The 24,240-nt window shown below is 38.0% G+C and overlaps 3 protein-coding genes across 6 annotated transcripts; 2 read left to right on the forward strand and 1 right to left on the reverse strand.

Moving 5' to 3' along the window:
- The first annotated feature begins 274 nt into the window (after nucleotides 1-274).
- On the forward strand, nucleotides 275-6,972 carry LOC140764013 (probable N-acetyl-gamma-glutamyl-phosphate reductase, chloroplastic). Of its 4 annotated transcripts, XM_073102425.1 has the most exons (15): nucleotides 275-370; nucleotides 487-543; nucleotides 639-809; nucleotides 2,260-2,367; nucleotides 2,787-2,873; nucleotides 3,004-3,054; nucleotides 3,160-3,231; nucleotides 4,157-4,276; nucleotides 4,651-4,711; nucleotides 4,817-4,897; nucleotides 5,476-5,555; nucleotides 5,688-5,777; nucleotides 6,325-6,453; nucleotides 6,566-6,695; nucleotides 6,784-6,972. In XM_073102425.1, exons 2-14 carry the CDS (start codon nucleotides 490-492, stop codon nucleotides 6,671-6,673), a joined length of 1,212 nt encoding a protein of 403 aa, XP_072958526.1. In that variant the 5' UTR covers nucleotides 275-370; nucleotides 487-489; the 3' UTR covers nucleotides 6,674-6,695; nucleotides 6,784-6,972. The 4 variants fall into 4 exon arrangements, with proteins under 4 accessions (XP_072958526.1, XP_072958528.1, XP_072958524.1 ...); XM_073102427.1 differs by having other exon boundaries at nucleotides 2,260-2,371; nucleotides 2,821-2,873; nucleotides 6,566-6,972; XM_073102423.1 differs by having other exon boundaries at nucleotides 6,566-6,972.
- A 5,206-nt stretch (nucleotides 6,973-12,178) lies between these two features.
- Nucleotides 12,179-13,380, forward strand: LOC140763220 (uncharacterized). Its single transcript, XM_073101309.1, has one exon. The coding sequence runs from the start codon at nucleotides 12,319-12,321 to the stop codon at nucleotides 13,195-13,197; it is 879 nt and encodes a 292-aa protein (XP_072957410.1). The 5' UTR covers nucleotides 12,179-12,318; the 3' UTR covers nucleotides 13,198-13,380.
- Nucleotides 13,381-15,503: 2,123 nt separating this feature from the next.
- LOC140764066 (L-ascorbate oxidase homolog) lies at nucleotides 15,504-18,532 on the reverse strand. The gene is made up of 8 exons (XM_073102524.1): nucleotides 18,315-18,532; nucleotides 18,095-18,204; nucleotides 17,730-18,000; nucleotides 17,550-17,646; nucleotides 17,134-17,479; nucleotides 16,690-17,055; nucleotides 16,159-16,237; nucleotides 15,504-16,033 (listed from the first exon to the last, which is right to left on the reverse strand). The coding sequence occupies exons 1-8, from the start codon at nucleotides 18,450-18,452 to the stop codon at nucleotides 15,830-15,832; spliced, it is 1,611 nt and encodes a 536-aa protein (XP_072958625.1). The 5' UTR covers nucleotides 18,453-18,532; the 3' UTR covers nucleotides 15,504-15,829.
- Between the last annotated feature and the right edge of the window lie 5,708 nt (nucleotides 18,533-24,240).

Raw genomic sequence — 24,240 nt, forward strand, 5'->3', positions numbered from 1 at the left:
AGAGAGAGGTTTCAACACCATGTTTACAATAAATTGCGTTTAACCCCTTCCATTTAGTATATTTTAGAAAGTTCCCCTTTGTTTGGTACCATAAATATAAGGGATAATTACACGTAGATCCTTCAACTGTTGCCCATTTTCACATACACTCCTTAACAGCTGTATTTTTCAGAGTCGCTTTACAAAAACAAGGAGGTGTACGTAGAAATAGCGAGTTCGGAGGAGCTTAACGTAATTATCCCAAAATATAATTATGTCACGGATAAGCGGCGAATCGCGCTTAATTTAATAATACTACCCAAACCTTCTCTTCTTCCACTTGGGTCTAGGGTTTAAGGACTAATCGAGAACATCTCATCCTTAAGAAGAGGTACGAATTGGTTCATAGTATCCAAATCCTCTTCAGATTTCTACTCTCCGGGAAGTGTTTTCTTCTATCGATCTCAGATTGCTTATTTATCTTCACTGCTCTTTCTATATCTGAAGGCGATGAGCTCCGCGGTATTGGGATCAGTTTCAATGGACGTTGGATTGCTTCGTAAGGTGCGCACTTCTAGCTCTTTGTCATGGAGAAGCAATTAGCGAGAGAACAAAAGTTGATTTTTTTTAAGCTAAAAGTTTTCGATCTTTGATCACAGTATGGAGTCCTAAGCTCTAGACCAAGGCAATGCGATGGTTATATGCTTCGTGTAAGAGCATCCGAGGCTTCGACGCCACGAATCTTGCAGTCTCGAAAGGAGAGGAGCCATAAATCGGAGAATACAGTTCGCATTGGGGTTCTGGGTGCTAGTGGTTATACTGGGGCGGAGGTACTTCTCTATCCTTCCAAATTTTCTTTGCCAATTCGTAGTTACTATGATGTGATTAATTGATGACTATAGCTCAAAGGCAGTATGGTTCTTGGGTTCATTTTGGAATGGTTATTACCTTATAGATGCAAAGAGAAGCTGTGCATGATAGTGTGATTATCAAAATAAGAAGCATAGACGTCTTCTGACTCTTTTCCTTACTAACGTTCAAATATTTGTGTGCCACAAGCTCCGCCCATTTGTTATTTTTGCTCTGAAGTTGGGAGTTTTTGACTGCTTTAAGTCTGAACACAGAAAAATGTATCCAACTAAGTGAAATTCTCCAGATTAGTTGAGTTTTGTTCGACGTGGAAGCCATATAAGATAATTGTATGTCTCTACAAAAATAATATCTAAGTTAGCCATTTTATTTAATATAAATCACTTTCTCTGTAAGCGATTTTGGTACCCATAGATAGGGAAGCATTAGCATACCGTAAATTGCTCAATGGATTAGCAGTTTTTATACTAATCATTTAATTTGCTGAGTGCACCAAAAATTGCTAATTGAGTTGGCTATTTTTATTGAACAAAATTACTCTCTCCAAAATTGATTCTCCTTGATGCATCTAAATGGCACCCACGTGGACTAGAAGTCACTTACTTGTGTAAAAACTGTAAATAATTTGTAACTCACTTATGGGGGTACAATGTTTAGTGTGCACACTTACACTGGTTAAAAAGTCGTGAAGTTGATGACCTTTCTTTTATTATTATGAAGCCATACGAGATTTCATTTATATTGTACATCTTTTGGATGTACTTGATGATTTGAGGAAGAAGACAAAATGAATCAAGATAGAGGGCTGCCTAGGAATTCAATGGATTGTGGATCTTTTGAGATAAAATTGTTATTAAGCTCAAATAGGCAAAACATGGTCCTCTTTTCCCTGATTTCACTGGACTTGGTTACACCTCGTCTATCTTACTTTTATACTTTTCCAATTTTTTCTCTCCTTTTGTTCAAATACACCTAATTAACCTCTATTGTGTCTTATATATGCAAGACTTGATGAGATGAACCATAATCACATTTTATCTTTCAAAAATAACTCTTTGCCTTCTATATATGTACAGTTTGTTGACTGTACGATTATGAAATTGAGGGAACACTATTAGTTTATCCTAGAAGTTATTACATGATTAAACTACACGACCTTTCACCCATTTGGTCCTCCTATTTCAGGCATGTCTCTATTTAAAATTTTAACTCTCTAGTTTTCATGGAATTGCTTCAGTTATATTATCATCCTAGCGGTATCCTGATTGATAATTTGACGTATTTGCATGAAGTATAACCAGGACCCATTGACCTGTCAGATACATTGTAAGATAGTTTTGTGATGTGGGTGAATTTATCTCATCTCTCTTCATACTCATGGGATGAAAGGTGCATTTTTTAATTCTACAGATTATTCGGCTCCTTGCAGACCATCCGCACTTTGGTATCACGATGATGACTGCGGATAGAAAAGCTGGTCAACCGATTGGATCAGTATTTCCGCATTTGATAACGCTAGTAGGTTTTCATCCTCCCCCTTCTCTCTTCTGTTTTAATTTTTCATAGGTAGGCAAAGCAGCAAAGCTATGTTTTGCCTAGTGTTTATGATCTACTTGAGACATTGTATCATTATCTTGTTCCTTTTGACATCCTTTTAATGATTGGGTAGGCACAGAAAATTGTAGTTGGTATCTTATATCTTCTAGCTAATACCTGCACAGGCTTGATTTTTCCTACTACTATTAGAAAAATTTCCCCAACAGTTCAAAGGTTTTGCAAATCCAGTTCTATAAGGAGCTCAAGATGGGATTCTTCTCTCTGAGCTGTGTGCTCATTAGACAATTTCATATTTTTCTCTCATGTTATTTGTTTCTAATTCTCTATGATTGGCACAAGTGACCTGCTGATATGGTTGTTTTTTATTTTATATTTTATAGGACTTACCTGATCTGGTTGCTATCAAAGATGCAGATTTTTCTGATGTTGATGCTGTATTCTGTTGCTTGCCACATGGAACAACACAGGTCTTTCACATCAAATGTTCTTTACCTTTCAAATGTTTTCTTTTCAAGGAATAAGAGGAAATGATCTTATGCTCCATAAATATGGCTAGTAGTTTTTTCCTTCTCTGGCTGTAATGCTTTATCCTTACAGGAGATTATTAAAGGCTTACCTGCAAGGTTGAAGATTGTTGATCTCTCTGCAGTATGTACTGGGGGCACTTTCATCACTGTTAAACTAGCTGATTATTTATATGCACAGCCAAGACGTCTTTATATTTTCTGGTGGTGAAAATAACTATTTCTACAGGACTTCAGGTTGCGTAATGTTGATGAATATGAACAATGGTATGGTCTGCCTCATAAAGCACCAGATTTGCAGGTACTACTTTCTCGGATTGCGCATTTTTTTGCTATCCTTGCATATTTTCACCTTAGCTTTCTGTCCAATGCTAGCTTTACCTGATTAGCTACACCGGTGGCTTGGTACCAACTCCGTATTATCTTTGATGACTGCCTCATGTTTGTCGAAAATTATGATTATGCGAGAAAATGTGGCAGGGTTGCCATCACATCCTTCTTTATGAATTAGTGTTCATCCTTGCGGTGCTGCTTGATGAAATATGGTTGGTAATTAACATGGTATGCACTGATATTATTGAGAGGTTAAGAGACATCTCCTACATTTGGACAGAGAACATGGATTTTGTAAACTGTTATGTATTGCAGACATTTGGTTTATTATTTCGGTTTTATAATGCATATCCTTTTTGTTCTGGAATTTTGCATGTGTGAAATTATATGGTGAACTTCTATTTACTGATGCAAGAGTTATACGATGAAATTTCTATTTGCTGGTGCTTAGTTTGCTACAATATGTGATGACACTACTCTTCTTAGTTATAGATTTAATATTGTTCATATTGATTTTAATTAGTCAACATCTGGTATATGGCATGTCCTGTTACCTGTTAGATGCACTTCAATGTTGAAACATCACTATGAGTAAGAAGGCAGAAAAAGTTAGCATCCTTTCAGGTCCACATACTTTTGTTAATCATCCTATAGGCCGTACGAACAATATCTGTTTATTATTGCCTATTCTACTTCATTGTGCATACTGGGTTATTGTTGTTACTGATAATTTAACATGCTTCAGTTCTTTCATGTAAACTGAAACATTAGGCAGGTTTTATGGTGAAATTTTATTTTTGGTCTCTAAAGCACACGCAGAAGTAAGATGCTTTAAAGATAGTATGCTTGCATTATATCGTTGTAATTGCAATGTTTTTTCTTCCTGGATTCAGCAAAAAGCTATATATGGCTTGACAGAAGTTTCAAGAGACGACATAAGAAATGCTAGGCTTGTTGCAAACCCAGGATGTTATCCTACATCTATTCAGCTCCCTCTTGTTCCACTCATAAAGGTTTGAACTCTATTATCTCTTACAACATGAAATAATGCATCGTAGGACAACAGAGCTATCTCTGATGATCATCAAGAAGGATTCATATTTGCAATGCCATCCTGATAGTACATGTTCCAATATTTCGTAATAGTATATACACCCTATACATCTCTCTTCAAAGGGGCAGCATTGGCGGACTCATCAAGTGCAACTCCTGCAAGTCAATATATCAGCGGTTGCACTCTTCCATTTAAAATGTCTTCTCTTCTTAATCTTATCATTGAAACAGTAGTTAGATGGTACTAAAATTTCCGTTTAGAATTTATTTCCTTTCATGGACATTATCCATAACTGTTTCAGATGCAAGCAATAATTTTCTGTCTTATATGCAGGGACACCTAATAGAACTGAGAAATATTATTATTGATGCAAAATCTGGGATCAGTGGGGCAGGTTTGATGCACGAATTATGTATTCAAGCTACAAAGAAAACTGCCTATTAGTTGATTCTATATGTTTCAGCATTTTGACGAGCTTCTAACACAAGCTATCTCATAGGACGTGGAGCTAAAGAGGCAAATCTTTACACTGAAATTTCTGAAGGCATTCACTCTTATGGAATCACCAAGCATCGCCATGGTACACTGTCAGGATTTTACTAAATTCTAGTTGTCATGTATCAGAACATAAGAATACATAGCATTACTAATTACCTTCTCCTTTATTGGTGTATCCATTGCAAAAGTATACTTATTCCTTTCTCCATGGTGCTATATTGTGTTCATATGACAAACTAGGTGCTGAACTCCAACAACAATATTATGCTAAAGTTTGGTATTCATCAACTGCTAAAACAATTTATGTGAGCCCTCTTTTTGATTTGATGACAATCCCAACCTTTTTAATTATTAATATTTTCTAGTTAAAACTTTTACTTTGAAGCAAACCAAAGAAAGAATATCCACAGTTAAGGATGTTTTGACAGTCCACACTTATGACATTCCACTTTTGTTCTGAAAAATATATATATCAATTTACCAAAGTGACCTCATCAACTTGCCTTTTCTTGATGTTGTACTAAATTCCACAATTGCCTGGACGTGCATCCTATGAGATTTATCTTCTCCTTGGCATATTATTGTTATTTCTAGTAGTACTTCAATGTAGCTTATGCTTGGACTTAGAATACTCTATACCAATTCCTTTTGTCATGTCAGTTCCTGAGATTGAACAAGGACTTTCTGATGCTTCGCATTCTAAGGTGACTGTCAGCTTCACCCCACATTTGATGCCTATGGTAAGTACTTGTTAACATTTGCTGATTATTTCAACATAGTGAAGTCATTTTGTGATAGCTTCCCTACTGCACTCCAGGGAGGAGTTACCAAAATCCAGTAGCTGATATACCCTTTCTATATGCATTGAATAGAGCCGTGGAATGCAATCAACCATATATGTAGAAATGGCACCTGGGGTGACCATTGATGATTTATACCAGCAACTAATGTCTACTTACGAGGTATGCTCCCTTACCATGTTTAGGAAAGACTACTTGTTTGCTTAAGTTGCGCAACTAAAATCTGTTTATAGTTAGTATTTAGTAACACATTATAGAATTAAAGATCCAAATTAATGCTTTTGAATAGTTGGTCTGGTTTAGTTAATTCAAAATGATGTATGAGATGTAAACTTGTGGAAATTTGAAAGCTCCTCCTCTTGTCTAATTATTGTTTTCAAGTAGTGCTAGTGCAAGTTTATTTCAAATTATTGAATGCCTAAGTGGCTTCAGTCTCCTGCAACACTAGAGTTAAAGTCCTACTATTTAAGGAGTTGATGGGTTGTCTTTCTAGCTCATTCAATAAAATGAATCGAAATAGATTGTTTAATATTTGCATAATCTCGTTCCATTGAATGATTTGATTGGGAATGGTACAAAATGTTCTCTTGGTAATGAGTGAGTTGGTCTCCAGATGAACTATATACGACTTGTTGTCTACATTTGTGGAACTTTGAGTTGCTATTCTTTCCATTGATATGATTTCTAAGTAGCAACAAATTCTTTGCAGAGCGAAGAATTTGTCAGGTTGTTAGACAAAGGAGCCGTGCCCCACACACGGCATGTGTGTGGTTCGAATTACTGCTTCATGAATGTATTCCAAGATCGAATCCCTGGGAGAGCAATTATAATCTCAGTCGTATGTTTTTCCTTCAATCTTGGTTATAATTAAGCATCAGAAACTTACGAACCCTATCCCATAAAATCATTCTGATGTCTTAACATGTCTGTGATGCCACACTCTTCTGCAGATTGATAATTTAGTGAAAGGAGCTTCAGGTCAAGCACTACAAAACCTTAATCTGATGATGGGATTTCCAGAGAACACTGGGCTCCAATACCAACCATTGTTTCCTTAGCTTCCTTATTCAGACAGAGCAGGTAACTAGATAAGAATCATCATTATAATTCTAGGCCTAAATGTTTGGCTGCATTAATTAGCTGAATAATGAGCTGCATGACCTTGCAGGAGTAGAATGGCCCATAATATAAGTTTAGGTGCAAGTTTTGTGATAGAGATGGGACATTCTAGCCCCCATTTTGTAACAATCATGTTTCTTGCTATCTTGTTCTTTTGCTGGTAGGTTGGCATGATTTTGTAATTTTAAATAATTATAATTAACTTATCAACTATTAATAATATGTGTACTTCTAAAGATGTTATCATGAAATAGATGAAATTTTGAGAAATCCATCAAAAACACCTGTGTTCTTTTTAAATTTTTTTTTTTTAATCATTTGACTCCTACATTTTACCTAAAATTCCTAGGTGAATATTCTATTACTTTAAAAAATAAAAATACTTAAACATATCTCTCATTTAATTTTAAAAATCTAGTTCTTCAAAGATATTATGATCATTTTGTACCTTTAACTATATAACTCATTTATATAGATAGTAATTGACCATATAGGAGTTAAATGATACATATTTATATCCTAAACGATATTTTTTTTATCGCCGGAATTAAAATTAATTATGTGACAGTGATGTTATAGAACCCTCCGTCAGGCCATTCCGATTCCTCTAAAATGAAAAATCTAATGAACAGAGAAATTAATGAACTATAGAGGACTAAATGAGGGGTCTAAGTGAGAATGGGGGGGTTTCCACTTTCCACTTTCCACTTTCCACGTCCCACTTCCCACAATCCACTTTCCAGGCATAATTACCTATTATCTTATTCGTTTTTCACTCCTCTTGGACTTCCATAATGAATAAGACTATTATGATACTATCGGCATGATTAATTAGCGTCGCTCTTTGCATTTAAAACGGTGCGTAATTAATTTGGGTCGTCGGTCGTCGGTCGTCGGCGTCGGTCGGTAGTCTAACTTGGAGTAGTGGTGGGCCCTGAGATGACTTTATTCCTTTGTGGGCCCCCCTCCCCCCCCCTTACCTAGAGCCGATGACCACTTTGGAGGAGGTCACTTTGAATCGCATTCCTGCACTAGAGTCTAGAGACCGGTGTACCTGACACGTGTCACCGTGCCATCTCATCAATCAACCCGCTCTTTTAGATTCTCCCAGTTCTAGGGTTTCCATGTCCTTCCTCGAGGCCTCTAGGGTTATCCTAAGAAACTGTGATTACGAGGATTACTAGATTAAGATAGGTAATTTAGTATGGACTTGGCTTAACTAGTATACCGGTATCATCGAAATTCCCATTAGAGATGCATCTAATAAGCCCTAACTTTGGTATGGATTTTAAGTAGGAAAAAGATATAACTCGTGTGTTATCTAACAACTTAATCTTTTATCAAAATTCATATAAAAAAGGCACCTCTAATTATATTCATCACAAGTCCTGAAACTATACATTTAGTTATCAACCATCTAATTATCATATTAGTGATATATTAAAAGCATAATATCTATATTTCACTTAATACCGTAACCTTATGAGCTACATTAAAAAAATAAAAAAGAATCTTCTCCTTATTGGAAGATGTTTGTACCTCCATTTGTAAAAGTTTGGACCACAATATAACAGGACAATTACATTGTTCTTGTAGTATGACTAATGCATTGCTTGCTACTAGCCCTAAGACCCCTAAAGCTAAAGGATTACACACATAGAATATAAATATAAAATTAACAATTAAACAATGCCAAAATATATATAATAATAAAAGTAAATCATACAATTTAGTTCCGAGTAATATAATTACTAGTTAAGCATCAGATTAATGTTGGTCGGAATTTTGGGGACTAGTTTTGGTTATTTAATAACGAATAAAATAAATACGCATATGAGAATATATGATCATATATATATATATATATATATATATTAATAATGGTACGAATCCCGAGGCAAAGAGCTGCATAATAATATACTTCTCATGATGCATGTCATGTCACGTCACGTCCGACATCCACTGACATAAAAGGCTTAACACCCCCATCCACGTAGCTCCTCCAGCTACCCTTTCTCCTGGATCGTCTGGGGAGGCCGATGTAGGAGTTTGCTTCACACGGCTACCTTTCAGTTTATTGTTGGATCAAAGTTTTCCGCCGGCCAATGACGGTGTGGCAGATACGGTGTCGTGTAGGAAATTCCTGCACCTGAGGGTGCAGGCAATGAGATCGTCACTTCCCTCCAGGACCGTACGAGAGCATCGATGGCAAAGGGCGCGAGGACTAGCGAACGCATCTTCTCTGATCAGTATCTCATGTCGGATATAAAGAGAGATTAATATATATATATATATCTTTCTAGAATATTCATAAGCTAGATAAGAAGAGTAGTGTATATATATAATAGTTAGATTAGAGAGATAATTGTGATGGTGTTAGAGATAATCTCGAATGATTATTTTATTCTTTAACTCTTTTCTTTTTATCTCTCTCTAAAAGAAAAGGTAAAATGGTTGCTAGATTGTCTAACATGATCACCTGATATTGATATATTGTTATTTTAATAAAACGGATAAATTAATGGAATAGTTATTTCGAAAAAGTTTCATAATTAAAAAGCTAATGTGCTGTAAAATAAATAAATTGTTGGACATGATTTTAGCGAGAGATAATTCTAGCATCAACTTTAGAAATATCCATACTTCTCCACCTTAGTGCTAATTTAACATTACTTAATTTGTTATAGATCTCCCATGAAACCACATAAAATTTATTAATTGTCTCCCTTTTCTTTCTTTTTTTTCTAAATTTATTATAGTATCAGAGCAACAAGGCTCTATTGATGTGGATTTGCCTTTTTTTTCTTCTATTTCCATAGATTCACCTACTTCTTTTATCGTCGCAAATTCTTTAGTTTCTTGACTACGCTACTTGATCATGAGCTATATGCATGACTCTTATGGCCTAAAACAAGTCTGGATTCCTTGATTTAACTGTTTCTAAACTAGGAGATGTGAGAGGTTCTCAATGGGAGCAATTCAATCAAATGATATATATATATATATATATTCATGGCTTCTTTTAACTCTGTTTATTGTTAGTATTGCCAATAGCATGATTTATGCTGAAATTGCTTGTGATGTGTGGCTTAAATTGCGAGATTGTCCGTCTTTCGCAACAAAATCCACCACAATTTTTTAGATTTCTTGGGCATTAGCTATTCACCTAGAAGGTACATCATTAATTGATATTTATTTCATTGCTCTCAAAGTTTTATGAGTTGAATTATTCACCAAAGCTGTTATCGATCGTCATTAGAGAGAAATGGTGACGCAATTTCTTATAGGATTAAATGATAGTTATATTGCCATCTGAAGCCAAATTCCTTTTATGGATCCTCTTTCGATGGTCAATTGCGCTTATTCTCTTTTACTTCAAGAAGAAAGACAAGATGACTACATGTTTTACCGCCTTCTCAAGATGTTGCAACATTATTGAATGCTAGTAGTTTTCATTGATCTAATAAGCCTACTACTAAAAGATGATCTCAAGAAAAAATCTCAACTCAAATGTAACTAGTGTGACAGAGAAATCAAACTATCACACAGAATGCTAGTCGAGCTTTTCCTCCAAGCCTTCAACACAAGAAGAAGTAACCTCAAGGCTCATCAGTCTCCCATGAGCAATACAATCGATTGATTGCTCTCCTAACTTTAGTTAGCTGCTCATGTTCCCACTCTTGCAATCAACCTTTTAGGTAATGTAACTTAATTTCAGCATTACTTTCTTCTTATTTGATTATATATATAGGCGTATCAATTTGTGGATTATTTTTTATTGCATTTCAAATTAGTTATTTTACTTATTAAATTAGTTCGGGTCTTGGCAAGGTTTCATCTGAACCTAGTTCTTACTTATTTGCGTTTACCCATAGTAGAATCGGCTAGTCGAGTCGAATCAAGTTGACATTGTTGTCCACATCATAAATATAAACTTGATGGCTACACCCAACTTGAAACCATTGTCTCAGTTTATGGGAAAATAGGCAATTATCTTAGAAGGATTAGGTAGAGTTAGTTATGTTAGATTAGAGGCAAATAGCAAGCAGTTACAATGCACTCCACGTCATTCTTTGTTACAAAATATACCCAGTACGATTCGCGCTAGGAGTTTGAATGCAACTTATTCCAATTGAGCGAGCCTTCCGCTAATCATTTATGGCATGCAGCGCGCGCTAAAGAATGCGAGAGAGCGACCAAGGAGAGCCCAAATTTCGAGGAGGTTTCACTGCGCATCTCTCTCTCTCTCACTCTCTGCTTCTCGAGAAGTGAATTACTTGTTGGTCCTAAAGAAGGTTCTGACCATGTCTGGCAGACCTCTAGGAGCAGTGGAGGAGAGAGAGAGAGAGAGAGAGGGAGGGAGAGAGGGGAATGGTACTTTTGGGTAATCTTAAATGACTAAATGTAATGGAAGAGAAGGGGCCGGAGTGAGTGGAGGTAGCTAGGGTTACTGCATGGTAATGGTAATGGTAGTAATGGTAATGGTGAGGTACATGGCGTCGTTTTCTTGTGCAGTCTTGGTCGGCTTGCTACGCTGCCGGACGGCACGCGAGGTCAGATGGAATGAGACCGTACACAAACTAGTGCCCATATGAGAGATGCGGCCAGAAACACACATCATCTCAAGATTCGAATGCACAACATCATGCATAAAGAAATATTATAAACCAACCCACTAACGCTATAATATATATATAGAGCTAAACCCAAATTCATATATAATTGTACGTATATGGTCAAAGACGATGATATTTGCTAATAAATTAGGCTTAAAGATGATGTAAGCATCACCGACCATGGGGAAATTTCTTAGTCAAGATCATGGTGAAATCCCCAATCAAAGCGATCAACGCGTCACGTCTCAGATGACTCATAAACTCTTGAGATTAATGTCAATTGCCCAAGTGACAATTTCATTTTTTGGGGGCCTTCGGAATATTGTACAAATATTTCCGAGTAGATCCAAAGTGATTCATGGCATGTAAGCCATGCATGATGAGGTGATCAAGTTGACTGTATGATTGAATTCCTCCAGCTCTCAGACAAACTAAATCCTGTACGTTGTTTTAGAACCCAACTGATATCTAATTAATTAGTCCTTCGAAAGACCCAACTTGGAGGACTCGTTGATGGATCTTTTACAACCCCAACTGCAGGAGTTTTTGTAGATGCTTGACTGCATACCATAAGAAAGTTGTTTGAGCTTGAAACTTAGAGTACCCAATTAGCGATTTAATTTAATAAAAGTTATGGGTGCACAGAATCTACTTCCTCACCTGGTGATAGGTATACAACTAATCACCTGGCCATCAAGTATTGGGATTAATACTTGTTTAACAAATGTATGCCATAAAATATAAAGAGAAGTCACCATCCATAGTTAAACCAATCCATGCCTATATATAAACAATCCAATCCAATCCAATCAAGATTGCCCCCACAAACACCTCTCAAACTCCCCCAAAAATTCCATCCCCTCTTCCTCAACCCAATCTTTACACCACTCCAAGACCCACCACCTTCTCTCTTTTCCTTCCTACCTTCCTTCCTTCCTTCCTTCCTTCCTTCCTACCAAACACCAGTCATGATTCAAGAACTTCTAACCGGAATGGTAGACGAGAACAAGATCTCCATCCCTTTAAACAACCACCTCCTAATCGACCACCCCTCAAACACCACTACGTCATCATCTTCTTCTTCTTCTTCAGCCCACTCCAAGGTCTCGGCGGCTTCGTCGGAGGAGCCGCTCCGGTGCCCCCGGTGCGACTCGTCGAACACCAAATTCTGCTACTACAACAACTACAACCTCACCCAGCCACGTCACTTCTGCAAGACCTGCCGCCGGTACTGGACCAAAGGCGGCGCCCTCCGCAACGTGCCCATCGGCGGCGGATGCCGCAAGGCTAGGGCCATTCCCTCCATCGCAGCCAAGGCGAAGCCGGCGTCGAACGACGCCTCGGCGTCGCCTAACACCGCGCAGCTCATGGCGCTGCTGAGGGCCACTCAAAACCCTAACCCTAACCCTAGCCATAACTTGGAGAATTTGGGTCAGCTGCAGGTAGGGCTGGGGAGCTCCCTCTGGAGGAGCCATGGCCAGTACACGTGTCAACAGCTGCAGCCACTTCAACGCAGTAGCATGTTACTGGGTGAAGTGCCAAGCTTAGGGATCAAGTGGCCTGGAAATTATCACAATGACCAGTTACAAGCTGTGATTAGTAGTATGGCTGGCTTCAATAATTCTTCTTCTTCTTCATCTGCTTGTGCTGTTACTACTTCTACCAATGCTAGTACTGCCATGGGGATGGGAGCAAAGATGGAGAGGAATGCTACTAGTGCTGCTGCTGCTGCTGCTGGTTCTATATTAGAGCAGATCCCTCTTGGGGGAGGCGATCAATTTGGTAATTACTGGAATTCGGGGCTCTCTTGGTCAGATCTTAATAGTGCTAATGGTGCATTTCCTTAGCTTTTCTTCTTCTTTTTCTAAGAAAAAAAAAGGAAAGTTATTAGCATATTTAGTTATAACGTTCTTGGTGTATTACTCTTACAAACTATTCTTAGTGTTTAAAATGGTTGTCTACTTTTACTTGTGCTAGCTTTGTATTGATCATCACCATGAATCAAGAAATGGGTAGTGTTCCTTTTTCTCTGCACTGTCTACAAGAAAGAGGTGATCATGGTGCATTGATATTTGTATTGATGTGGGGTTTTCTTAGAGATCGAGGGAAGCATTGCAGTGCTTGGAGATTCCTTCTTGTTGTTGTGGAATGGGAAAGTGGGGGGGAGGTAAAGGGGAGTAGCAGCCTTTGGAAGGAGTGTGACCTAAAACAGCAGCAGGGTTTGATTCCCTCCCACTGCCTCCTATCCAACAGCATGAGTGCCATGACTTCCTCGAAACTTGCACCTTATATTCCCTTCCTTCCGTCTCTTAATCCCCAAAAGTGTGCTTTGTCATATACACATCTTTGTTCCCATGAGATAATAGTGTGAGCTTTGGTTTCATGGCTCATTGCAATCAACTTAGGGAAGTAGAACTGTTGTCTTTTATCGGTCCACTTCATATATTTCACATGAACAACGACGAAATGAGATGAGGAATGCTATGTTAATTTACGTGTGAATGGAGGTGATACAATTCTTGATTCATGGTGAAGAATGCTCTCTCTCTCTCTCTCTCTCTCTCTCTCTCTCTCTCTCTCTATATATATATATATATATATTCCTAATTCTAAGTTCATGAACTAGCTAGGACTGCTCATTCTACGAGCTTCAATTCTTTCCAAGACAAGGATTTTGCATGTATTTGCTTCAGAACTATTGCAGAAGATTAAAAAAATAGAAACTGCACAAGGTTGGAGACTTAGCCCAGCTTATAAGCAATGGGCTGGCCAAGGCCTCAACAGTGAACACTGAGATTGGCGTACAATTCATGCACCTAAGAGTATAGAACTAGGGGTCTCTTTGGATGTTGGCATTTAGTTCTGCAGTGATGCAGTTAAAATCCAGCAGATTCTTCTTTTGGGCATTTTGACAGGCATCTTAGCAGCAGAACACTCGTCATATTTTACAAGTAAAGGTTAGACCAACCTTTCACCTTTGGTTCTCAGTGCTAAGAAAGATCCTGATTTAATACACTAAAAGCTTCTAGCAGAATGAACTCATTCACTCCATCAGGATTGTTATTCAAATTACACAACTTGCCCCTGTATTTATGTCAAAAGTTAAAGAACCCTCTGAATTTTTCGTTTGTATCACTTAGTCCCCCCTCTGACTCAGACTTCATCCAAACTGACAAAATAAGTACAAAAATATTAACAAAATGTTAGAGAGAATTTTTCCACCATAAGAAATATTAAAAATATCAGAATTGTTCCTCTCTTTCAAATTTACTTACCATACCCTGCTCATCAATCTTAAAATGAAGAAAATTTTATTAATCCCATACTATATTTTACTTATTTTGTGATTCTACTCCATTTTTAAGGATTCTATAAATCGATCATTCATTTTTCTTATAATATTTATTTAATATCTTGAGTTAACGTGAACTGTACCAAGAAAAAAAAATATTTTGATATAATATACTAAATATTTTATAAATTACCTAAATTACTCTTATCTCCCTCGTCTTCGTATTCTCTCTCATCTTTCCTATAGAATTGGTAGAATAGGGGGGGGGGGGGGGGGGGGGGGGGGGAAGATGAAGAGGAGGGAAGAGGGGTAGAGATGTCAATTAATTAAAATAATATTAGGGTGTTAAATAAAAAAACAAAATATGAATCACAAAATAGTTAAAATATAAAATGTAATTTATAAAGTTTTTTAAAATAAAATGCACTTCCAACTTCTTCTATCTTCTCCAATTTAAGATTACAAGTTTTAAGTGCTAGTTAATATCTAACTATCACAATATATATATATGATCATAAACAAGAATTAATATCTTGAAAATATGGATAGAAGATTTATATTTACTCAAATAATTTAGGATTATCAATGTCAAAGGGGTAATATGGTTGTGAGGCAAAATGATACAATGAAAATTTATGAGAGCTTCATTTTAGGCATAACTATAAAGGAGCCCAACTATATTACAGATTGTGTGATTGCATCCATAGGATTGCAAATTTTAGTAAAGAAACCATGTACAATTTTTCAAACGAGCTCATAGAGAGGCAATGAATCAACGAAGAATAGCTGGATAGTGCTGTCCATACCAAAGATACAAGCATAATGCCTAACAACAAACGGCGGAGGTAAAGCGACAGCCCATTGAACAAACCAGCTCTTGAAAAATTAGGACAGCATACAGTCAACAAAATGTTCTTGAAAAGGAAGTGAAAGATTGAAATCACAATCACCTCAGATGTGTGAAGAAAAATTGACATTGACAGGAGATATTAAAGTAACAACTTTGTGGATACATTTGAACAAATAATGAGAAAAAAAAGAAGATAAAATTGCAGGATTTCAAGACAGACACCTCTTCTCTTTCTCTTTTTGGTAGGACCTTTGTTTACCTTCTTTCTTTTTATCTGGAAAGTCACCCCATTGTGACAATATTTAGCAAAACTACAGAAGAAAATGAGTTTGTTTCACTATGGATGATGACCGATGGCCTTGCCGCAGAGCAGAGCATTAGGGGGAAGGTCATACTCATTTGAGTAGCTCTTCTCAGGAGTCCAAACTCGGATGTAAAATTGCTGACCAAGGTATTGCCTTGCCCACATTGAGGATCTTAGGTTCCACATCCCTTGGTTATCTAAAGACACCAAGATTGCAGACCATCCATTCGGATAAACCTACATATTAATAACAAAAGAATAGCCGGTCAGCATGCAATGGTTGCGTTGGATCATTGATAAAAGACAAACTGTGGTTGTCAGAGCATCTTAATACACAAGAGGGTATCCTCTAAAATGGTTACCTGAACTGTGTGTCTACTGACAGCATCAACTAAGTTATACCTCTTCCTGATTTTCTCTGTCCACTTACCAAAACCGTAGCTGCATAAACAAGTTGGAAGAACAATTAAACCGTGATTTTAGCATCAAATGAGTATGATTGCAGACATATATCTAAACGCAAGTATGATATTACCAAGGATATGATTATCCCAACAATCTAAATCATGCCCAATATGGAGTTGATTTTTCATTGATATGTTCAGCAACAAACTTGACTCACAAAATACAAGTTCTCAAACTTCATCTTGTCTAATCAAGGAGATGAAAGAAGAGGAAGCTGGTTTCCTCACTATTAATGGGTCAGGTTGCTAAATTCTAACTTTCTCCTAAATTCATCAGTTAGATAAAACGCCATCCACATGATAACCTTTTAATCCAAATAATTACAATTTTCTCACATAAAAAGTAAGTATTAGAAAAGATAACCAACGACAATTATGTATGAATGAACAGACGTGAACTAGAAAGATCATAGATATCCAGAAGCTTACCCAACAACCCAGAAGTCATAACCATCAAGATGCCATGTTTGGATTGCATTCTCTGTATTCTGGAACACAATCTCGATGAAATCATGTAGATTAAACCGGACAACCGGGGTGCCCAGAACAGCAGTGCCTCCAGAGGGAGGAATGGGAAGGCTATCCCAGGCGAATACATTTGCAATGTTAAAGTTGTCAGCAAGTTTCAAAGGTGTATCAGGCACAACAAAGGAAACACCATCAACTGCATATCTCTGCTTCCCGTTCATCAGAGGTGCAGAATTGGCCAAGATAATTGACCTTGCTCTAGGAATAGTCCTATAGTGATATGAACCCTGGGGATTAGGCCTTGCAGCACTTGCTGTGAGATTCCACCTGCATATCATTACAATCAAAAAATGATAACATAGATTTAAGAAACTAGAAGTTAAAGTCAAATGATAGACAGACTACCTGAACGTCCTAGCTTGTTTCACGGACCAATGGACTTGGTAAGTCGGACCGGCTGGGATTGGCCCAGAGACAGGGGAATTGGAATTGCTGTAATGCAAGATCCCAGTTGCAGTTAGGACCTTCTGTGTGAATCGGGTTGAGAAGACAATGAAGTAGTCCCTGGGGGCCTGATCAAGAGTAACCAAGACAGACAAAGATTGGCCCACATGGATGTCAAGGGAGTCATATGTGTTCTGAAGTGTGTGGGTTCCTTCCACTTCCACCAGCTTCAACATATGGCCTTGAATCCTAAAGTTAATCGAAGTCGTCAAGCCCACGTTGGAGATCCTAAAATGATAAGTTTTCCCTGTGCAATGCAGCATGTTTCCAGTAAGAATCATCTATGAAAGGGTATTAATGAATCACAAAGAGTATACCTTGATCTCCATTGAAAAATGTCGACTGAGCTCCATTTATGATAAGTCCATCAGGGAAAGATAGAGAACTTCCTGAATCCAAAGTTCGCTGCAATGCCTGCAAAATTAGAAAAAAGAATCTCATTTTTGCACAAATGTTCAATGAAATGCCTCAAAAGAGCAAAATGCACTGAAGATTACCTTATGGCTGGCCTTATACCAGTCACCAACTAGCATTGTGAAATCTCCATCAGGCTTGGCGTACGGGACGGGAATTTGTGGTCTTTGGTAAACATTGAGCGCACCATAGCCGCCGGCAGCCCTCTGCATTCCAACTGAGGGGAAGTAGGTGAAAGTCCCAATCTGGTCCTTGGTCTGGAACTTGTAAGTGTAGTTCGAGTTGGGTGGAATGGGACAATTCGTCCCCAGTACCCCATCTTGCCATGAGTTTTTCCTCTGTTTGATCCCATTCCTAGGAACCCAACAACCCCATTATCAAAATCCATAACCAAGAAGAGGAAGTAGAGTCCAAAACAGAGCCAAGATAAAGAGTCCCAAAAACCCACCAAGTTAATAAGAAGGGCACATCGAGCTTATTGATGACATTAACAATTATGTTATCGTTGGTGACGCAGTCGAGACGAGGGCCAGGGAACTGCCCATTGATGAGGATTCCCTTCAACCCAAGAAACCAAGAAGCCATTTTAGCCCAAAGTAAACAATACCCAAGCAGTAAAACCAGCGGACAAGCTCAAAACGGAGCAAAAGATAGGGTAAATAAAGCACCTGTTGCTGGGATCCGAGAGGGGAGATGGGTCCGTAGGTCACCGTCCACGTGAAATAGCGATATGGGTCATCGGCGACGACGGAGGAGGAAGCAAAGAAACAAGCAAAGGCGGCAAAGACTACAGCAAGAAGCCTCATTCCCTTACCTTCCGATCGAAAACCTCGAGAGGAGAAGGGAAAACAAAAACAGCTCGGGTTTTTCTGAGAAGAAGAGGGGAGAGAGAGGATGATTTAAGTAGCAAAAGCGGGAAGAAGGTGGTGACAGTAGTGAGTGCACTGGACGCGTTTACGCGTAGCGGCGGGAACTGGAGGGAGTTAAATGACCTTAAAGTCCCCGGATAGTGGCCTTCTTCTATGGATAAGAGAAGAGGAATTAGTTTATTTATTCCAGTGGTACTTCGTGTTGGGGGCCTCAGGGGTGTGTGTGTAAATGTCATGAATAGAAGCTGAGGCGTAGATTGGAAGGGAAGAATAGAGTAACATCGAGTTCGCGGCGTGATCGGCGCAGAGGTGGATTTTGAGGCGGGGTCCAATGAGGTGGTTCGTTCACGTGCTCCTCGGGATCTATTTTAGTGGCACACTTCCCCAACTGATAACCAATTAAATGGACAGAGGTGAAGATTTTCTCTTTTACGAGGGGGTAGATTGAAAAAGTATAGTAATAGTAGATCGCAAGGAAATTAAGATGAGATTTATTTTATACGGTAGTTAGAAAGCTAGAATCATGTCGAGTGTAGTGATGGCATTGGCACTGGGTTTCTTCGTACCAGGCAGGCACGGAGAAGAGGTGAGTTTGCTTTCTGGTAGAGGTGTTCGTTTGCATGTGAATCGGTTAAACTCTTTGCTTCTCTAATCTCTCTCTCTTCAACATGCCTTTATTTAGGGCCTCAAGGATGAGTGCATGTAACTTGGCATGCAGATGCAGTCTATTAAATATGGTCCATCGTACGCGTAGCATGTGAGTAGGACCGCTGTAAACGTAGATAGAAAACATTATCATCAACTTCTCCCACGTAAATGCAGTGCAGATCTGAGCGAATAATAAAATGGGGGAAGAAAAATCCATTTTTACCCCTAAGTTAGGTTAAATTCTAAAGTATGGAACAGACTGATCGGACCGGTGGTGAACTCATGAATCGATTACTAAATCGATTTGATTTTGTTAACAAACCAGATAATAATTAACTCGATAAAAATCAACTAATTCGCTAGTCTGGTTAACTTTTATTCCATATCCTAATAGTATTTAAGTCTTTTATTTGATTGCATGTCTACCTAAAGTTCATATTAGTATTTATCTCTCAACATACAGAAGTTTTGCAAGTATACCTTTTAAAAAATATTTCTTTTTTGCATGCCATTAAAATTTGAACAATTTAAATTTAAAAAGATAAAAAAAAGTATTTCTTTTGGTTGATAGTATTTTTATCATTTTATATTAAATGACTTAACTTGAAAATAATCATGAGGGTATTTATATAAATAACATATATCTTAAGAGATATACATATAATTATATTACTTTTATAGATTATTTTTAATTTTTAGGATTATATAAATATATCTATTTATTATTTATATATATATAAGAGCTAGCGATTCAACTAGGTAAACCATCGGCTGTCCAATAACTTGACCTCTAACCGGATCAATATTCGATACAGTTCTAATAACTATAGTTGCGGAGATGCCCTAAATTATTAGTCTAATTACATAGATATATGTAAGCTATATTTTCTTTATAATAAAAATAATAATATGGCGTTTTCTTCTAGTAAGAGATGCAACATCTATCCGAGTATCCTTAACCATTATTAGTTACTTGTATCTAACATACTCCTCCTCCTTCCCACTGCTATTTCTCTTCTTCTCTTCCTATGCCAGGCCAAAATTTGAGTCCCAACTTCGATCTCGGCTCATACGAGGGCTGGCCCGAAGTTGGCCTGATGATTTTAGCTCGAAACGATCGACCCCAATCATACTACGTATGCCGTTCATTATCATGATGACTTCACTAGGGTTCCAGTTGTTGATCATCATGCATGCATGAGCTTATTATAACATTGCCTTTCTTTTCCATATATTTTAGCATTTCTCATCAATGAATGGAGTACACTCGAACAGCCACGTTGGCCACTTGAACTGTTTAATTCTTTGTCTTCAAGACTACACAAAAGGAACTCCACACGAAATCAGAGTCTCTTTGTTTATCTAAATATTTTACTCTTTAAATTTAATACTTAAATAGGATTAGTTTTTACACGTCAACTATTACTCGATGGGTCCAAAAAAACCGAAGCTAAAATATTTAATTTAGCGTTTATTATTAAAATTAAAACCACTAAGTAAAATCAATGGTTTCTTTGGACGCCTTATATTAAGGCTTAAATAGGCACCAACAAGATCATCAATTTGCATGCCAAATAAACAGTTACAAATTTCAAAGCGCTTTAGTTGTAGTATAAAATAAGTTAAATATTTTCCTACGGGGCCTATGAGGTGGTAACTGATTTGCTAAGAATAAAAAATTTTTGGTAATAAGTGTAAAGAGTGAACTATTTAGATGAATAAAAAAGTTTGTGAGACTTCGCCCAATTAAAAGAAAAAAAGAACTAGTGCACGTAAGTTGCACGTGCACGCCTTTTTCTCTTTCCTTCCCTTTATCTTTTGTTCTCTCCCTCTCTTTTTCTTTTTTTTTCTCGTTTTCCCCCTTTCTTCTCCCTATCGGGTCGGAGTGCCACTAGAACCGCTGGCTCCCTAGATATCTGGAGCTCTCTCATTCTCCAAGTAAGTTTGATTTGCAATTCATTAATTAATTTAAGTTTTTCTTTGTGTCTTCCTTAATTCGTAGTTTTGTCGAAAATCCAATCGGTCGGCTGGCCTCGTGCCTCACTACGCCAACCCTAGTAGCTTCCCCTCATCCTCTTCTTTCCGGTGGTGCCTTTTGTGGACCGTTTTTGCTCCTGGTGGAGGCTACACATGGTAGTCTTGCCTCGTCGTGTTTCAGGTGGAATTCCTGCCATCATCGTCATCGGCTAAGCTACCCAACTAGTAGGTTAGCTTCCTCTTTGCAAGGAGATGCCGTGGTCCTCGACATTTAGGCCCTCCTGGTTGGGGCAGCCAAGTGGCCTCTCGCCTTGGCTGTCGGTCTTAACGAGGACAGTGCTCGCTGTTAGTTGCCTTTAACGGCCAGACTTCCCCTTGGCTAGCTTCTACTTCTTAAGGGCAAGGTGCTAGTGGGGTCGATTATGACTATCAGCGACTAGGATTGTCAATAGCTCCCTCACCTCACCGGTAGGTGGCTTGGTCCGTTGGGGGTGGTTGTTAGCCCTCCAACGGTCAATCGACACCATGGATGCCTTCCTCGGTAGAAGGTGTATTGGTTGGCATATCAATCTCAGCTACCAGTAGTGATGCTCGTCGGCAGCCACTCCTCTCCTCGTCGACTGTCCATGGTTGAGAGAAAGGGAGGACGTGGTAGGGTGGTGGGCTAGGCTGGGTGTGGCCCAGCCCAACTTAGGCTTGGCCTATGTGCAGCCTAGCCCAAGTGGCTGGTTTGACTTTCTTTATTAGTTGAGCTTTGGGCCTAGTGTTGATGGTTTTTATGGTAATCCTTGGATTGATTTCAGTCCAATCCATTGCTTTGGGCTTTAGGCTTTAATTTTTTTAAATTAGTTTAACCTTTTTGTTTTGTTAATCATGTCAAATGTGAGCCTTAACTAATCATGCTAGAAGATGGGTTTTGTATCATTAATTGTACTACTTTTAAATTATAGTAATGAATACTTTTTAAGCTTTATATTCATTATCTTCTAGTGAAAATATTTTCAGATCAAGAATGGACCCGAGTACATAAATATTTTTCTAGTGAAAATATTCACTACCTTCTAGTGAACTTCTCTCCCGTTAGGAACTCTTTCGTTTCCTCCTAAGAAGAGTTGACCGTTTTGTTTATTATTCTTCGAAGCAAACCCAAAAGTTTGCGACTTGTCGTTGCTGCAATGACATATGCTTGTTGTATTCTACTTTCTCTCTCCTGGTTGCTCTGTGTTCTTGTTTTTAATGCACGGTTCCAAGTTAGTACTTGATAATTGGGTCTTTCAATTCATCGAAATATAGTTGTCTCCTGTTCAGAAGGAAGTACCCCTTATACCAAACTTAAAACATAGCAGAAACAAAACAAAAAAGAATCTGATCAATCTGCAAACACATAATTCTGCTTCCATAAACTCAAAGTAAAGCATCTTGTACCTCTTGATCTTGTTTGCGTCTTTCTGCGTGGTGTTAGTAGGTATTGCTGCTGCGATACCGCCCTTGTATTCTTTAGCTTCTTAGTAAGCCGGAAGTACCATTACGGTTGCTGTCAGAAAGTTCTCAAGGGGAACCTTATGGCATGTGTTTGTTCATGCAATATCTTGTTAACTTCCAATTCTTCGTCATAGGATAGCCAATATTAGTGCAGTTTTGTTTCAAATGAGTACTGACAGTAGTAAGCCTTGCTAACCTGACTTCACCAAAATTCTTTTAGTGGTTTCATGCTGATTCTTTACAAATTTCTTCTTACTTGTCTATTCTGAATCACTATTTTACCTTTGTCATGCCATTGAAATCATAAAACTTTCCTTTATAAACAAGTGAATCAACCTCTAAGGCTGTGTTATGTTGTCATTTCACGAAACATGTTCTAGGATTAAAAAGAAAAAAAACAACAGCATTTTGGCATGAGAGGTCCACCATTTCCAGAGAACCTTTCTCACATCTCAATTATTTTTCATTCTGGATGCACGAACTGCAAAACCTCCTTGATAGAGGTGTTAGCAACCTGTAGCAATTTTGCTGGACATGTGTCCAAGTTTGCATTCTTTTAGTGTCCCATTCAATTGAATGTCGTCACCTTAGATTTTTTAAGCTTGATATATTGGACCAATGTGATAATTTTCTGGAACCGAAGAATTTGCTTTTGTATGTCGCCACCTTTCTCATTATTTTTTGTCAACCAAATCCATCCATTGGCTTTTACCATAGTGAAATCCTGGAAATGTTCATATTTTTCCAGTGGGAAAACTTCCATCTCTTCTTCTCTTCAGTAGACTCCCTTCACAGCACTCCAACTGCCTCTGTTCTCATTTCCATGCTCTGTTTTCCCCTGTCTTCTTCACTTCAAGAGGTATACATGCAAAAAACCAAGAAGCACGAAGGTGCATATGCAGATTCTGCCAGGGACTCGCGAATGAATTGTTCATTGCCTTCAAATCTCCATCTTTGTGCTTGAAATCATCCAACTGCTTCTGTATGGTGCTGCCGGTATTGGCAGGGGTGATGATGTTATGCTTCTTAAAGTTCGTGACTTTGTTGTCTTCTTCTTCTACCGATTCAGGCAGCTGAAATCGAACATTAAATTAACTCACCACAAATCCTTTGTTGAAATTAATGAGAAAGGTACCGAAGCAGCAGCTGCTTCTGCAACACTTTTGCGTGGATCTGCATTCATGCCAAAAGAAACGAGGACTGTGGATGTTGTAGCCGATCACCCGTTCTTGTTCATGATCAGAGAAGACATGAGCGGATCAAGTGGTGCTATTCTCAGGGCATGTGCTCAATCCAACTTAATTTGTAGTATATACTGTCTGGTATGATGAGATGTTTGGCTTCAAATATTTGCTACACTAAATCTAATACGGATCTAGTATGTCATATTGCTTGTCGTCTCACTATATATGCCAATGGTGTTTAGATTATTCCGTATCCTAGCTAAGTGAGAGCCTCTTATATTATTAGGGCTGTGTATAACACTTTACATTTTAACGTAATCGAGGTTTATATATTTATGATCATCGTGTGATAAATACTAGCTTATGAGTTTAAAAGATGAATAATACATACATACAGAGGTGCTAACTCTCTCTAATTTATAAGTTAGACATTT

This window comes from Typha angustifolia, chromosome 7, assembly GCF_048772165.1.
Source record: "Typha angustifolia cultivar Huaian chromosome 7, ASM4877216v1, whole genome shotgun sequence".
In the NCBI taxonomy this organism is placed as follows: Eukaryota; Viridiplantae; Streptophyta; class Magnoliopsida; order Poales; family Typhaceae; genus Typha; species Typha angustifolia.